General features: G+C 56.6%; 2 protein-coding genes across 2 annotated transcripts; one reads left to right on the plus strand and one right to left on the minus strand.

The window, feature by feature from the left end:
* Window positions 1–6,869: 6,869 nt before the first annotated feature.
* Window positions 6,870–7,597, minus strand: LOC112669272 (keratin-associated protein 12-3-like). Its single transcript, XM_025462240.3, has one exon. The coding sequence runs from the start codon at window positions 7,404–7,406 to the stop codon at window positions 7,110–7,112; it is 297 nt and encodes a 98-aa protein (XP_025318025.3). The 5' UTR covers window positions 7,407–7,597; the 3' UTR covers window positions 6,870–7,109.
* A 5,360-nt stretch (window positions 7,598–12,957) lies between these two features.
* On the plus strand, window positions 12,958–14,765 carry LOC112669274 (keratin-associated protein 12-1-like). The gene has a single exon (XM_025462241.3). The coding sequence runs from the start codon at window positions 12,981–12,983 to the stop codon at window positions 13,509–13,511; it is 531 nt and encodes a 176-aa protein (XP_025318026.1). The 5' UTR covers window positions 12,958–12,980; the 3' UTR covers window positions 13,512–14,765.
* The last annotated feature ends 1,861 nt before the right edge of the window (window positions 14,766–16,626 follow it).

Consider the following 16,626-nt stretch of genomic DNA (forward strand, 5'->3'; position numbering starts at 1 on the left):
GGGGCGCAGCTCGACCTGGCTTCAAATCCCCGCCACTGCCCGGCCTGGGACCGGCTCTCGGCACAAACAGGGACAGTGATTTCTTCCCCAGAGATTCACAGCGAAGTTTTATCAAGATCCTATGTGGAAGACCCTCCACCTTTGTGGTTCGGGCACGTGGGACCCGCGGGGCTGAACCCTCCTCAGCAGGTTACCTGCTGTCTGGGGCAAGACCTGGTCACCCTTCCCGGGGCTGCAGGGCCTTGGCCCCACCTATCCCATCCTGGGCCAGGCCCGGGCGGCTCCCCCATGGGCAGGGGTGAGGGCACGTCCAGCCACGTCCTCCCATCTTCCCACAGCCAGGCCCCACACCAGCGGGCAGGATGCCTGGCCACCCCAGCAAGAAGAGGCCCAGAAGGGGGAGCTGATAGACCCAGCATGGACAGGCCACGGGGTACAAGCGTCAGCACCCAGCAGGGACACCCAGGGAGCCAGCAAGCTGTTGTTGGGGGGACGACCCCGGGGGCGCCCGTCTGTCCACCCCACGCCAACAGGCCACCAGCCAACATGCCCGCAGGGCCCATCCGGCACCGCGTGGCCTGAACCCTTCCCAGCTGAGGCTGTGCCCTAGGCCGGGGTCACCCTGTGGGGCTGTTTCCCAGAGCCCCCGGCACAGGAAGGGCCATAAGCAAAAACAGCACAAACAGAGGGTGTGTCTGTCGCCAGGACACCAGCAACCCGGGGAGGCGGCCTGCAGACCCGCCCGGCCACGCCCTGTCACACCCCGGCCACACCCCCAGGCCCAGGCCCCCCCACCCCAGGGAGCACCTGCAGGACACCCCCAGGAAGAAGCACGGGACCCGGGGGCGGGCAGGGACAGTGACTTTAGAAGCTGGGAGAACATGTGGATGGACAAACATTAACCGAGGAGAAGAGCTGCAGATGCTGTGTGGTTAGAATAAAAATCAAGTTAAAACTAGAGCCCTGGACACGCAATGCTGATACGTTGCAGGGAATCTGCTTTTATTCTCAGGGCGAGAAGGGACGTGACCAACGCCAGACCGCTGGAGTCCTCGGGACCACGGGGGAAAGACGAGACGGCGTGGGAACGTCACGACCAGGGAAGGGGGAAAACACAAGGAGACTCGTAAAACGTCAGTGCGAGCGCAGGTAGGAGAGGACTGCTCGGAGCGGCGTGCAACAGTGGAGCAAAGAGAATCACAAAATAAGACGACAGAAATAAATTCCCATGTATTTGCGACCGTGATAAACAGAGTGAGATGAAAGTGTCCAGGTGAGAAGCAGGGATTGAATTTTTTTTTAAATAAAATTAAAAAAAAAAAAAAATTCAGCTCCGCGTGGTTGCCGTCTACAGTGGGGGTGCCCGGCTGCGCCCCTCGCAGAGGCCCAGGGCTGCGGGCCTGGCCTCACTGGACACGGCCACGCTCCTGGGCTCGCACACCGTGTGTGGCTATTCGTGCGGCAACAGCAGGGCTTCGTGGCTGCGGCAGAGACCAGGAGCCCGCAAGCCGGACAGACGGACAGATCTGCTCCTACTCCTTTACATGAGGTGTCAAGCCCCGTCCCCGAGGTCAAGAGCAGAAAGGTTGAAAGTAAGGAAGTGCGCCCAGCAGACCCTAACCAGGAACATCAGGTGCAGCGGCCGCAATAGGCGAACTACACCTTGAGGTAGAAAGCGCTGCCAGTAACGATGCGTATTATCATCAGTGATGATGAAATTCAGCGGGAAGATGTGACTCTCCTGCGCTTCAACATACCACATAGGACAGCCTCGAAATGCAAAATGTGCATTCATGCCTCGGAGGAGCCACGGCCCTTCGCTCACAGGGAGACACTGCGGCACACGTCCCTCGAACACGACTGGGCAGGAAGAAAAGTGACGTCAAGGATCAACTTACTCAGAATTTGAAAAATTGAGGATACTTTTCTTCAGCTTTTCATGAGTTGTGATGAAGTGAGACACTGGCAAGGAGTGTTTTATCTCGAAAACCTCCAAGTAGGGATGCCTGGGGTGGGTGGGGCGGGGGCTCTGTGATTGAGCATCTGCCTCTGGCTCAGGGCGTGACCCTGGGGTCCCAGGATCCAGTCCCACGTCTGGCTCCCTGCATGGAGCCTGCTTCTCCCTCTGCCTGTGTCTCAACCTCTCTCTCTCTGTGTCTCTCATGAATAAGTAAAATATTTTAAGAAAGAATAGAATAGAATAGAATAGAATAGATTAAATTAAATTAAATTAAATTAAATTAAATTAAATTAAATTTTAAAAGGATGCCCGGGTGGCTCAGTGGTTTAGCATCTGCCTTCAGCCCAGGGCATGACCCCGGGGTCCCGGGATCGAATCCCACGTCGGGCTCCCTGCATGGAGCCTGCTTCTCCCTCTGCCTGTGTCTCTACCTCTCTCTGTCTCTGTGTCTTTCATGAATAAATAAACAAAATCTTTTAAAAATATAATATAATAAGCAATGGATGTCATGAACAACTTCACCCCAATAAATTCTCTAACAAAGTATATAGCTTCCCAAAATGAGTCATTTAGAACTTGAATAAGCTGTAACCATTAGAGAAATCGGATCAGGACTCGGAATCCACCCTCTTGTCTTAAGGCCAGACCCAGGGGGTCTGTGGGTGCCAGCTGGCACTCCAAGCAGTAAACCTCTCCAAGCTCGTACAAAAACGAGCCCGCTCCCTCGCCTGTTTTCTGAGCTAGATGAACCCGAACACCAGAAACAGACTGCAGGCTAGCAGGAGATCCCTCTCTCAGTAAGTTCAGAAACAGGGGAAAGTCCTCAGTTGTGCTGGAGATCAGGGTGCCGGCCACCCCAGGAGGACGGGGGCGGGTGGGGGGGAGGCACGGAGGCTCTGGGCACGGGGCGCGTCCACTTCCCTGGACCCGCGGCGGTTACAGAGAACACCCACTTTGTGAATGTTCACCAAGCTGTGCCCTCAGGTTTTCTGTACTTTCCTGCATGCTTGTCATCCTATTAAGAAAAAATAGAAAATAAATCTCCCAAGGTGTATCTCCCAACTGTCAGGCTGCCCACGTGGGGGTCATGCAACTGTAGTGGCCACGGCAGGAGACGTGGGACAGCCGATGCCTCGGCGGCTGGTGTGACAAGTGGGGACAGCCACTCTGCAGAGCAGTTCGCACGCTCCAGGGTAGGCGAAGGCCACGGAGGAGCAGGAGCACTTCTGGGGAGAGAACGTCGAGCCACGCTGGCACGTGGGCACCAGAAGAGTTAGAAGAACGGAAACGGGCAGCATTTGGGGCAGCAGCTAAAAATGAAGAAGACCCCAATGTCCGTGAAGGAGAATAAATAGGTGGCAGTCCGCCCCGCGGTGGAATCCTACACGGCCGCGAACAGGAGCGGCCGACGCTGCGGGACTCATCAGGGATGGACGGCTCCGCATGACGCTGACGGGGGAGAAGCATGTTACCAAAGGATGCACAGCTCGTGGTGCCATTTAAATGTCAAAAACACGCCACGGAACACACCGCACTGTTTCAGGACACGGCGGACAGGTGCGCCGGGGTGGTCAGGCCCTGCCCGCGGGTTCCTGCAGGAGGCCTAGGCAGGGCTTCCCGAACCCGGGGAAACTCTTTCCCTTCTCCGGACTCCGCCAGCAGCCTTTTTCTTGCCACACGCTGTCCACGTGGCAAAGTAGCTGCCGGCGTCCCGTGTCGCATCCTATGCTGTGAGCTCCGCGGGAATTCCCACGGCCGGGTCAACAAGGGCCCCGGTGAGCCAGCGCAGTGCTGCGTGTCTGCGTGTGAGTGCCCGTGTGTGTGCACGTGTGTGTGCCCTTATGCGTGTGCATGGGTGTGTGCTCGTGTGTGCATGTCCGTGTGTGCTGTGTACCCATGTATGCGCCCCTGTGTGCATGCTCGTGTGTGGACATGGGCGTGTCCATGTGTGTCCCCTTGTGCACATGTACTTGCCTGTGTGTGTCCCCTCGTGCACGTGTGTGTGCCCATGTGTATGCCCATGTGTGCATGCTTGTGTGTGTCCCCTCATGCACATGTGCATGCCCACGTGTGGACATGTGCATGCTCGTGTGTGTCCTCTCGTGCACGTGTGTCCCCTCATGCACATGTGTGCCCGTGTGTGTGCCCGTGTGCATGCGTGTGCACGTGTGGCCTACAGCACAGGACCGAGTGGGGGAGGCAGACGCAAGGCGCCCAGGTGAGAGGTTCCGGGAGGGAAGCTGAGGGCGGTGCTCTGATGCCCGAGCCGGACACCACGGGCGCGGGTCTGAGGTGCCATCCACACCACAACCGCTTGGGAGGGCGAGTGCAGGACCACGTGAGAGCAGAGCACCGGGCTCTCCTCTGCAGTGGGAGGGGCTGCCGGTGTCACAGGTGTCACAGCCCGAGCACAGCATCCCACACATCATCCAGACACTTAGGCGGCGGGAGCATCTGCTCTGTGTTGCCGTCCCCTGCCCCGCGCCACCACGCGTCACACCTGCTGCTTCCCCGTCACACCCCCGGGCCAGGGGAGCACCCAGTGGCCTGCAGCCAGGGCTGCTCCTGCCACCTGCCCGCGAGGTGCCAGGCGCCGTGGGGGGCCCTCCTGTCAGGCCTCCTGCCCTCACCTGCAGGCCTGTCTCCTTTGCACCCCACCTGCTGCAGGGCATCCATTCCCGGTCCCCAAATCCTGGAGGAACCACTCTGGTCACGTCAAGGAGCCCAGAGGGAGCTGGCACCCACGCCCCCTCCGCAGACCCTCCCGGAGCGGGTGGGGGCCCAGCCCAAAGGCCGTTTCCCACTTGCTCATTTGCTTCCCTTTATCATGACCTTGAAGATAATTGGACCTTCTTTGGGACCTGACCTTAATTAATAAGTTGGTCAGGGCAGCCCAGGTGGCTCAGCAGTTTAACGCTGCCTTCAGCCGCAGTGTGATCCTGGAGTCCGGGGATCGAGTCCCACATCAGGCTTACTGCATGGAGCCTGCTTCTCCCTCTGCTTCTCTCTCTCTGTATTTCTCATAAATAAATAAAATCTTAAAAAAATTAATAAGTTGGTCAGACCTGCACTGTCCTTTGGTGTCTCACGCTCTAAAGCCTCACTTCCTAAGACATTCCCGAGGGGGAAACCCAGCACCACGGAACGGAGGCTCGGAGGGGCCTCAGGGCCCCACAGCCCGCGTGGGGTAGCTTCCCCGTGGGGCCGAGCTGTGCTCCTGCCCTCAGCACACGCTCTACTCCGCGGGTTCACCTCCCGCTGCTAGCCGGGCACACCAGATGCCTCGTGCGTGTGTGACTGTGTGTGTGAGATGTGTATGCGCTGGGGCGTGCATGGTGTATGCGTGTACGTTATGTGTGCACACGTGTGTGCGTACACAGGGCGATGCAAGTACGAGAGGGAGCATCTTCACCCAGGTCGACTGGTCCCATTCCCGGCTCGGCTTTAACCAAGCCCCCCCCTCCAATCTTGGAGGGAGGGGTCGGAGGACTGCGTCCCCTCCTTGCCCGAGGGAAGGGATAAGGGGCTTTACCCTTTTTTTAAAGACTTTTATCTATTCTTGAGAGATCCAGAGAGAGAGGCAGAGACACAGGCAGGGGGAGAAGCAGGCTCCATGCCGGGAGCCCCATGCAGGACTGATCCCAGGACCCTGGGGTCACGCCCTGAGCCGAAGGCAGGCGCTCAACCACTGAGCCCCCCAGGCGCCCTCTGGTTGGTGAGCGAAGGAAGCCCCCCGATTTAAGGGCCACACCTTGGGAGCTGAGCCGCCTCCCACCCCACACACGCCTCCTCTGGAATCTGGGGGACCCTAGGGGCAGGGGGCAGTGCTCCGGAGACCACCCCCAAGCGGGAGGGCAGCCAGGCTCCCGTCTGCTGGGCAGGGTCCCCGCCTCCGCCGGGAGCAAAGCAGGGGAGGCCAGTGGACTGTGGTGCTGGCCGGTCTCAAACGCACCCACGTCTCCAACTCAGAAAATTCAGTGCAGAGCAAACCCCCCAAAACAAGGCGTGGAGCCGTGGTGGCTGCGGAGACGAGGTGCATGAGAAGCATGACCGCCGCGGCCTGGTGCTCCCTGTTCCCCGGGGGGTGCAGCTGGCTCCCGCGGGCACATGGCCTCGATGCAAGGGTCACAGGTGCCAAAGGAGGGGTGGGGACAGTCCCCGGCCTGGCCCTCCCACCCCGCATCCACTCGCCACCACACCCGCCCACCTACAGGAGCAGGTTCAACCTGAAACAGCACCACTTCCCCCTCCACCCCCCCAAGCAGAACAGCAGGGAAGGGTCAAGGGGACCCAGGACACAGGGCGCCGATGAATCCCAGCAGCAGCGGGGAGAGGACAAAGTCCATTCCCGGCCGGTCCGTGCAGGATGACCCCTCCCACCGCCCTTCAGAGCCTGCATGACCGCTTTCCGGGGCCACACAGACGCGACGGGCGCGCTCTTTGCAAACAGCACACGATGCTGCCGGTGGTCACCCCGAGAAGCTTGGGGGAGTCAGTGATGGGTCCTAGCACCAGGTTAGGTGGAGGGCTCCTGGGGGTTGATGACAGCAATCAACAACGGATCATCCGCCAATTAGAAATGGGCCACGTGGACCCGTAACAGAAGCGAGTCAGGAGCTGAGAGCCCGAACTGATCCGGTTCTAAGATCTAAGGTCTACAAGAGCTGAAAGCTGGACTCCACGTTCTGAGACGCTGGACGCAGGACAAGGGACACCTGACGCGGTGGGGAACACCCGTCCTCACGCTCCCAGGCAGGGGCCGACAGCCAAGGGGAAGCAGAGCAGCCCTGGAAGGACGAGTCACCGCCCCAGGCAGGTGCACCTGCACATCCCGTGAGCCCTGTGACAAGGGGACCGGCCTCCCCCTCGTAGCATGGACTAGGGCAGAAAACACAGAAACGCACAGAGCTGCATCAGGAAGGCACCATTTATTTGACTCACATGGGGTGGGTTCCCTGCTGGAGACAAGGGCTTCCCAGGGTCACAGAAGGATCCAGATCATCCTGCTCCATCCTTGTCACTGGCTTCAGAGGGTCTGCTGGGCATGTTCTTCATCTGCCCCATGCAGAACCTGGAGACCCACCGAAGGCTCGTTCCAGGAAGGGTACAGGTGTGGCCCTCGTGCCCTGGGAGCGGCCGGGCGGGAGGCTCATGGGCAGAAGCAGGACGGGGTGCTACAGGAGACGGGCCTGCAGACCAGGGTGGGGCGGGAGGGCTGGCAGGACCCAGAGGACTGGCAGGAGGAGGCCACAAACACCAGGGGCTTGCAGCTCACGGGCAGGCACACGGAGGACTGGGAGGAGGGGACGACATACACAGAGGGCCGGCAGCTCACGGGCACGGACACGGAGGGCCGGCAGCTCACGGGCACGTAGCCGGACGCCTGGCAGGGGCTGGAGGTGAAGCAGGAAGCCTGGCAGCCGGGGGAGCAGCTGGTGTAGCACATGTTGGCACGGAGCTGGGCTGGTGTCGGGGAGGAGGGTGGAGGTGTCTGGAGGGTGCTCCCGGGGCGGCCTTTATACCCGGGCTGGAGCGTCCTGGCAACACAGAGCCGCCTGTTGACTTCCTTGTTTGCGTCTCCTCCAGGCTGTCTCCCAGGACTTGGTTTTCTGCTGCGGGTGTTTTACGTGTTTGGGCCTCACCCTCATGACTACCTGCCCTCGTCAAGCTCCTCTCACACTTGGAAACCTGCCCGGGCGCCTCGCCAGCACCGGCCGGGCCCCGCCTCCCCCTTACGGAGTCGCCAGAGCTACTTGTGTGTGGACCTGCCAACCCGGACGTCCCCATGTCCCTCCCTCTGTGCGCGCCGACAGTCCCCAAACGGCCTCCCCCACGTCAGGAAGGCTCCGGGGCAGACGCCGGGAGAACGAGGGAGTCTGGCCGGTGTCTGAGCGTCCCCGGAGCTTCAGGCCGGAGGCCCAGCGCTGGCCACCTGCCCACGGTGTGAGCGTCGCACGGAACTCCCGGTGGGCAGTGACCTCGGACCCCGTCTTGAGAAAGCCCCCTCGTTCAAGACGCACCATCAGCAAAACCGCGAACCTCCAGCATGGAGACGCAGCCCCACCAGAAGCAGGGGCGTCCCGGAAAGTGTGCGCGGCCGCGGCACGAGATAGCACCCCCGCACCCATGCAGCCCACAGACGTCACGGCCCCGGGGACTCAGATGGGCAGCTGTTGGCGTCTGGTGGCGGGGCTCCCTCTCCTCCCTGGGCTCTCGCCCGACTCCTACCACCAGAAGGCCAGCAGGGAAGCCCACGCTCCGCCGTCCGCGGGGCTCTGGCTCGTAGACTCCGGAGTCCATCGACACCCCCCCCAGCCCTGACAGTGAGAAGCCCCCAGGATTTAGTGCAGAAGATGGTATTTGTGAAAACAGCTGTGCAAGAGGCTGCTGAATTATAAGACTTGGGACTGGTTTATGAGAATTTTCCAGAACAGGGGCCCAAAGATGGACACACAGTTCAGCGAGGTCCAGACACCCAAAGGGACACACGTATGGACCCAGAGAAGCACAGGCCACGGCTGTTCGTCAGGGAGGCCCTGTTCCCTGTCCTGGGTCCCCTCCCTGAGGAGAGACACCCATCTGTGCTCCCGGCACCCCCACCCCACCCCGCTCCACTCCACTCTCCTTCGCACTCTTTGCACAATAAATAAATCTTGAAAAGAAAAAGAAAAAAGAGCCTGTGAGCCAGTGCCAGACAGTCTAACGCACAGGTCAGTTCAGTCTCCAGAGGGAAGAATGAAATCAAAGCATAAAATGTGTAGAAGACTCAACGGACAGTTCTCCCAAACTAGATTTAAAAAAAAAAAAAAAAAAAGGACACTGACCTACAGGTGTCCCGGGATCTTTGAGAAAAACCCAAGCTGGATAAATACACAGACTCTGGGCCGGCCCGTCTGCAGAGGGCACCCGCTGGGGTCTGCCCGCACAGGGTCATCTCAGCCGGAAGACTCTGGCCTCTTTTGGGGGGCAGAGCGGGTGTCATCTATGATTTTCCAGGACAGCGTGTCACTGACCAGAGTCTGTTCTGGGAGCCACACTCCTCGCCAAGCCCTCCGAGTGTTTTATCAACGACAGCAGGTGGATTGAGCTACGCCCGCTTGATCGCTGCCCCTCTCCCCTGGGGCCCCACCGAGGCCAAGACCAACGGCACCACCTCTGCTGCCTGGACTTGGAAGCTCGCAGCACAGACAAGCGTGGAATCTCGGAGAACAACCCAGGGAAACCCGACGGAGCGACGGTAGCCGTCTCGCCCTCCCCTCAAGCACACAAGTCAGGCACAGTGATGAGCCCTCAACAAGCGGCTCGGACGGGCTCCCGAGAGGAAGGAAACACACAGCGCCCTCCCCCTGTGCCCAGCCCGCTACCCCGGGCGGTCGGCGTCCCAGTGGCAGGACAGTGAGCTGGGGGGTCTTGGCAGAACATGGTGGGCCACTTGCTGAGCAGAAACACGGTACTGGTTGGCGCAGTGGAAGCATCTAGAATCTGAAGAGTGGATGGGACACCAGGAAGGAGGGAGCACGCATGAGTCTGTGAGAGTCCCATGTAAATCTGCGGAAGGCGGCAGGGCCGTCTACACTCAGGGCAACATCACTGGAGGCTTAACGTTGAGCATCTGCCATAGGATTGAGAGTACAGGGGCACCTGGGTGGCTCAGTGGTTTAGCGCCACCTGCAGCCCAGGTGTGATCCTGGAGACCTGGGATCGAGTCCCACATCGGGCTCCCTGCATGGAGCCTGCTTCTCCCTCTCCTTGTGCCTCTGCCTCTCTCTCTGGGTCTTTCATGGATAAATAAATAAAATCTTAAAAAAAAAAAAGGATGGAGATGCAGCCCCCCCAGCAACCTGCTAAGACCCCGTACAGCCACACCCAGGGAGCAGCAACCATACCTACGGTGAGGCCCACTCCAGACCTGCCCTAAAAAGCCAACCCAGGACAGCACTTTCAGAGAAGACAGTTTGGCATCTGAGTCCTGCCAAGAGAAGGAGCTTAGGAATCACTCTGAAGTCTCCACAGACCAGGCGAAGAAGGTGTAAAGCCAGGCTTGGCCACATTCAAGACGATCACCCAGTGACGGACTCTCTGCCAGGACGAACATCAGTAGCCAGTGAGTGAGAACACACAGACTTCCTGAATGTATTATCACTCATTTCAATAGACAATAAAAAAAAACCCCACTAGACAAAAAGGGTATAGACAATGTAATCCGCAGTTAAAGGAACAAATCAATCGGCAGTAATGAAACTCGGGATGGTCTAGACACTTGGCTGGGCAAACGGTGGCCGTAGAGCAGCTACTATAAATGTGTCCCAAGAGTCGAAGGAGGATACATTCAAAGAATTAAAGGAAAGGGTTATTGTCATGACTGAATGGAGAGGGGATGTCAGGCAGTTCAGTGGGAACCAGTGGGAAATGGGAATTAGAACTGAAAACACGACAGTGGAGATGGGATGTCCCCTGGGAAGTCGTCATGGCAGAGTGAAGACGGGGAATAAAGGGTGTGCAAGAGTGAGTGCACCTCGAGGGAGATCGTCTAACCCGAAAGAGAAGGAAGAGCTAAGAAAAATACACAGAGGGGCCCCCGGGGGCTCAGCGGTGGAGCATCTGCCTTCAGCCCAGGGCGTAACCCCAGGGTCCTGGGATCGAGTCCCCCATTAGGCTCCCCGCAGGGAGCCTGCTACTCCCTCTGCCTCTGCCTCTCTCTGTGTGTGTCTCTCATGAATAAATAAATAAAATCTTGAAAAAAAAAAAAAAGAAAAGAAAAGAAGCCCCCCCCCCCAGGTGGCTCAGTCAGTTGGGCATCTGACTCTTGATTTCAGCTCAACTCATGATCTCAGGGTTATGAGATCGAGCCCCATATCGGGCTCTGCACTCAGTAGGGGGAGTCTGCTTGGGATTATCTCCCTCTGCCTCCGCCTCTGCCCCTCCTCCACTCGCACTCTCTCTAAAATAAATAAATAAATCTTTAAAAAAAGGGGGGGGGGAGAAAGAAAAACTAGCCTGTGAGCCGGTGCCAGACAGACTCACGCACGGGTCAGTTCAGTCTCCAGAGGGAAGAATGAAATCAAAGCATAAAATATGTAGAAGTAAAAAAATAAAAATAAAATAAAATAATAAAATAAATAAAAAAATAAAATATGTAGAAGTCTCACCAGACAGTTCTCCCAAACTAGATTAAAAAAAAAAAAAGGACACCGACTTATAGGGGTCCCAGGATCTTTGAGAAAAACCCAAGCTGGATAAATACAAAGAACACTGTATCTGGGCACATACCAGAGGGATGAAAACCAAAAGGACAGAGCAAAGCCTTCAAAGCAGTGAGAGGAAAATCACTTTATGGAGAAGAAATGGTGACAGCTGACTTGTCATGAGAAGTGAAGACCAGAGGACAAGGTGCTGAGGGGCTCAGGACAAACAGCGCCAATCAAGAGGTGTACGTATAGGGAAAAAAAAGGGGGAGAGAAAGAAAAGAAAGGAAAGTCTTTTGAAACGGTGAAATGAAACCTTTCCAGACACTTGGAAGCCAGGAGGGCGGCTCCGGTGCAGAGGGCACGAGCGGGGGCGGGGAGGTGCCGGGGTGGGGGGTCTGCAGGCAGGAGGAGGGCAGGCAGGTGGGCCGCGCCGGCAGGTGTAAAGGTGTGTTCATGCTTTCTCGAGAGACAAGCGACCGACTGACATGTGCAACTCTGTTACTGGGTCACGTCTGGATGTGTGGTCACCCGTGGTCGCCCCAAATCCTCTTCACGTGGCCGGAGCCAATGGAGGGGCGTGTGGAGGGCTGGCCTCACGGACTCATGGCTCGTCCACAGGTCACGCCGGGGAGGGTCACGCGCCGTGGGCTGTCGGAGGACGCGGGCTGTTCACTGTCTCAGCACCCACCACAGCATGAGCCCCTCTGTCCCCACCTGCAGACTCGGGGGGACCCACCAGCGGGGAGAGGGCCTGGAGAGAGGGCCACCCCTGCGACGTGGTGCCAGCGCTGATGTGCATGCTGTGGCTGACGTATAAGAGCAAAGGGCCAGGGAGCGCGGGGACACCGGTCCACACCCCTGCCCCCGCCTCCACCGCGGAAGGGACTCGGGGAAGGTCAAACCTGCTCTGCTGGACCTGGGCTGGGGGAGCACCCGGCGTGGGCCGCTCACCCTCCCCTGCCCAGCTGGGCTCCGGCTGCTGTGCCCCGTCTAGGAAGGCAACTCGCCAGAGAGCTCGGGAGCCACACGGGCCACACAGATGGGACTGACGCTTCCACCTGTCTGTCACTCAGTCTTGTCTGTCCTGGCCGACTCGGGACCTGAGGGTATGTCACCATGGAACCCCTGAAGTCCCGCATAATCCGGCACCGAGGTCGAGGCCCTGGACTCCAGGGTGCAACCGAGCAGCTTCAGATTTCTGCTGCTTCACCCGGTGGTGAGAAGGCCCACACATCAGGGACTCTGACTGCACCTCCGTGTAAGTGGGGTCCCCCCCACCCCTTGGATGGTGACAGGGATCGCTGACTAATCTGGAATGAGTGGATCCACGTGCAAGGGTCCGCACGGTGCCCGGCGCAGGGCTGGGACTGTGTGACGTGTGTGATGCGGCCACGGCCACTGGCCACGAGGAGCCCTGCTGCTTGGCTCTGGTCCGTCGGGAAGATTCTGGATCACGGAGTTTCCAAACCGACCCCGGTCTGGCAAACAAGACAGTGCTTGTGTGGACTGAGGACGGTGTATCAGCTCGGGGAGGCCCCCCAACATCCCGATGTGGGGTCCCCTGTACCCAGCTGATGGTCCCTCGCCATCCTACCCGGGCTCTGAATCCAGAACTCCCCGGGCTGCTGGGTCACGGCGAGCCTGCAGCTGACACAGGGTTTCCTGAACTGAGTCACTCGCACCAGGAACTCCGGGGAGAGACGCGGAGGAGGAGGAGGAAAACCTCAGGCGCCTGGAGGAAGGGACGCCACAGCTGGGTATAAAGGCCACCGGGGAGGAGCCTCCAGACCAGCCTGTCCTCATCCCTGACTCCACTCCAGCCCCACTCCACCATGTGCCACACCAGCTGCTCCAAGGGCTGCCAGCCGGCCTGCTGCGTGCCCAGCTCCTGCCAGGTGTCCAGCTGTGTGCCCAGTTCCTGCCAGGTGTCCAGCTGCGTGCCCAGCTCCTGCCAGATGTCCAGCTGTGTGCCCAGTTCCTGCCAGGTGTCCAGCTGCGTGCCCAGCTCCTGCCAGGTGTCCAGCTGTGTGCCCAGTTCCTGCCAGGTGTCCAGCTATGTGCTCAGCCCCTGCCAGGTGTCCAGCTGCGTACCCAGTTCCTGCCAGGTGTCCAGCTATGTGCTCAGCCCCTGCCAGGTGTCCAGCTGCGTGCCCAGCTCTTGCCAGGTGTCCAGCTGTGTGCCTGTGAGCTGCAGGCCCGTTGTGTGCTTTCCAGTGAGCTGCAAGCCTGCCGTGTGCCTGCCCGTGAGCTGCAAGCCCATCGTGTATGTGGCCTCCTCCTGCCAGTCCTCTGGCTGCTGCCAGCCCTCGTGCCCCACCCTGGTCTGCACCCCTGGCCCCTGCGGCACCCCTAACTGCTGCTAACAAGTCACCTGGAACATCCATATCTGCTATTGACCTCTCCCGCCCTGTCTCATTCCTGAAGCACTGACGGAGCCACAGTGCACAGAGGCTAGAATTCCCTCCTGCTTTTCCTATCCATGAAAGCTTAGTGATCTATTAAAAATAAATCTCTGTGCTCCTCAGTTCTGTATCTTTCTGTGATTTTGCCCTGAAGCTGCTTCTCCCTGTCATCTGCTTCCTTGGACAAGCCAGTGAGTGAGAAGTCGTCCTGTCCAAGGGCGGTTCTCCTGGGACGGTCATGCCCTTCCGCATGTTGGGGAGCCCCTCTGAGACACGTGGAGACCCAGGCTGTTGAATCTGAATGGGGCATTCTTTCCCACTGTTTCAAATGAGGACTTCGTGCACGGTTCTTGGGATCCTAGAAACCACCAACTTCCTTCAATGACAAAAGGAAGAGGCACAGCCTGAGTGACCCGCAGTAGCTTGCAGTTCCCAAGAAGAGAGGTTCATTGTGTGACACCCCAAAGGTTGCACCAAGGAGCCAGGGTTACAGGGATACAGATCTCCACTCAAGGAAGAAAGAGTTCCCTAAAAGTCAGAGCTACCCTGCAAGATAATGAGCAGCAAGATGCTGTTCCAGCTTCTGGGTGGGGAGGGCTTGAAGAGAAGGCACATTTATTCCACTCTCTTACTAACAGATCTGGAATCAACCCACATGGCCATCAACGGGGACAGATCAACAAGCCACAAGAGTCCTACAATGGAATAAAAATCAGCAATTAAGAGGACCACACTGCTTTTGCAACAGCATGAACAAATCTCAAAAACATGATGTTGGTGAATGGAGTCAGACAGTAGAGCACCTGCTTCATGATTCCATTTAAGTGAGGCTCTCAGAAGAGCTGAGCTAATTTACTGTTTTTAAAAATCAGAACAAAAATAATAAAAAAAATATTGAACAATGGCTGTTTCTGGAGATTTTGAGTGAAACTGAGTAGGTGGAGGAAGACACTTGGGGAGGCTGGTGAGGTCCAGGGCCAGAGGGGCGGGCACAGGTCACATCCAAGACCCTGATAAGGCTGGGTGCACGGTCAAGTTGTGGGCCCTGATAGGGTTTGGGCTACTCAGGTGTTTGCATTTGTCAAAATTCATTGAGTGAAACACCTCTAAGATTCATAGGATTTCACACACAAAAGCACAAAAATAAAATTCCTGTTAATGATACGCTTCCTAAGTGTTTGAGTGAAGTGTACTTGTTTGTCACTTACTTTGAAATGCTCAGAAAAATAAGATGTATGGATAAGAGGGGTGGTTTGATGGACAAGTATCTGAGAAAGTAAATGAGGCTCAGTGTTAGCTATGGGCTCCAGGAGTTGGGTATGTGGATATGCACTGTTTAATTCCTTCAGCTCTTCTGTGTGTTTGAAATTTTTCACAATAAAATGAAAGTAAAAATAGTTACAAATAATTGTTGAGCTTAGTAGTTTAAAATAAAATTTTCCTTATAAAAAAAATAGAAGCCAAAATGGGATTCCTGCTTTGGATAGGAAATTAAACCAATAGCCTCCATGCTGTGGCAACCTAATGTTCCAAGTGAGTTGGGGTGCACACAAAGAGAATTTGGGTACCCAGCATTCAAATGGAATGAGGGTGGACTGTGGATCAGCCAAATACCCAGAGTATCGGGTGGTTGTGGGAAAGCCATCACTCCAGGAGAGCTGACGCTTCCATTCAAGATGGTGGGCTGAGCCCACCAATCCCATCTCCACCCTCCCAGGACCCACTGTGTGGGAGAAGCCAGCTTATGATGGGTAAGGGACTCAACAAATGCAATGGGAAGCAGAGGCGAGTGTGCTCACCCCAAAGCAAGGCAGAGGACGTAGGAACCAGTGGGCCCTAGAACATGACATCCCCTGCTCCTTATGAGGCCCAGTGGAGGAGGAGTGTGTCCTCAATGGAGAGGAACAACCAGGGCCACCGAGGCAGGCAACCCCCCCAAGGCAGAGTGTCCAGCAGTCCCACTTCTCCCCAAACACCACTAGTGTGTACCTCTAGGACAGTTGAGCACCTCACCCAGGAAGGGCTGAGGTTCCCGGAGAGCTGTTGTCACCCGCAGGTGCATAGCTCTCATTCTGGCTTCTGAGCTCCCAAATTTCTTATTCCCGAGACCCCCACCTCCAATCCCAGAGTGCCACGTCAACTTCCCCACATGGGTGAGCTTTCTCTAACTCGACACAGGCTGACACAGGTGGAAAAGGAGCCCAGACCACCAAGGACCACTCCCATCCTTACCCCAGCACATGAGCAAAACCAGTGGCACAAGAAAGAAAGCCTGAGACAACAAATATAAAAATACAACCCAGAGGAAGCATACAGTTTACAAAGCAGAAATCACCTTTTAAATTAAAGTCAAAATTAAATTTAAAAATCTTAAATATAGTCAGACATCAAGAAGATGTTAGAGCCAGAAAGCAAAGGCAAGAGGCTTTGAAAGGGAACAATTAGAAAACAAATGCCCCAGAAGTCATAGATATCAAATGTATTGATGATATTTAACATTAAACAGAGGAGCTTGAAGATGACATGAGAAATCCCTGAGACTTAGAACAAAATGTCGAAGAGATAGAAAGTACGAGGGAAAACAAGTCAGCATGAACGACCTCCCCCAGGAGTACAGGCTCTGCTGTGGGGGGGGGGGAGGAGCACAACGAGGACACAGGGGAATGAGGAAATGCATTCCTAGAGAGGAACACATCCCACAGTAGAAGATACAGCCTCGAGGTTGAAAAGACTAAGCAATATGCCAAGAAAAACGAATGGGGAAAAACCCAGACACATCCTGTTGAAACCGCAGAGCATTAGGGATAATAAGTGGTTCCCAAAAGCATCTGCAGAGAACTAAACAAACAAAAGTCATCTGCGGAAAAATAAAAATCACATTGGCATCAGACTTGCCATTAACAGCACTGCATATGCTACAAACTTCAGGAACGGCACCCGCAGTCGTGGTGACTGGAATCCAGCCTGTGCTTCCACACATGAGCAACGCTACAAATAAACAGATGATTGGAAAAATACATAAACAGTGTGTAAATGAGCAGCGAGCACAACAGCACGTTATTAGTAATAGATGTAG

Source organism: Canis lupus, chromosome 31, assembly GCF_003254725.2.
Source record: "Canis lupus dingo isolate Sandy chromosome 31, ASM325472v2, whole genome shotgun sequence".
In the NCBI taxonomy this organism is placed as follows: Eukaryota; Metazoa; Chordata; class Mammalia; order Carnivora; family Canidae; genus Canis; species Canis lupus.

Coding starts and splice junctions, on each gene's coding strand:
- LOC112669274 (XM_025462241.3), top strand. CDS start 12,981: ATGTGCCACACCAGCTGCTCCAAGGGCTGCCAGCCGGCCTGCTGCGTG.
- LOC112669272 (XM_025462240.3), bottom strand. CDS start 7,406: ATGTGCTACACCAGCTGCTCCCCCGGCTGCCAGGCTTCCTGCTTCACC.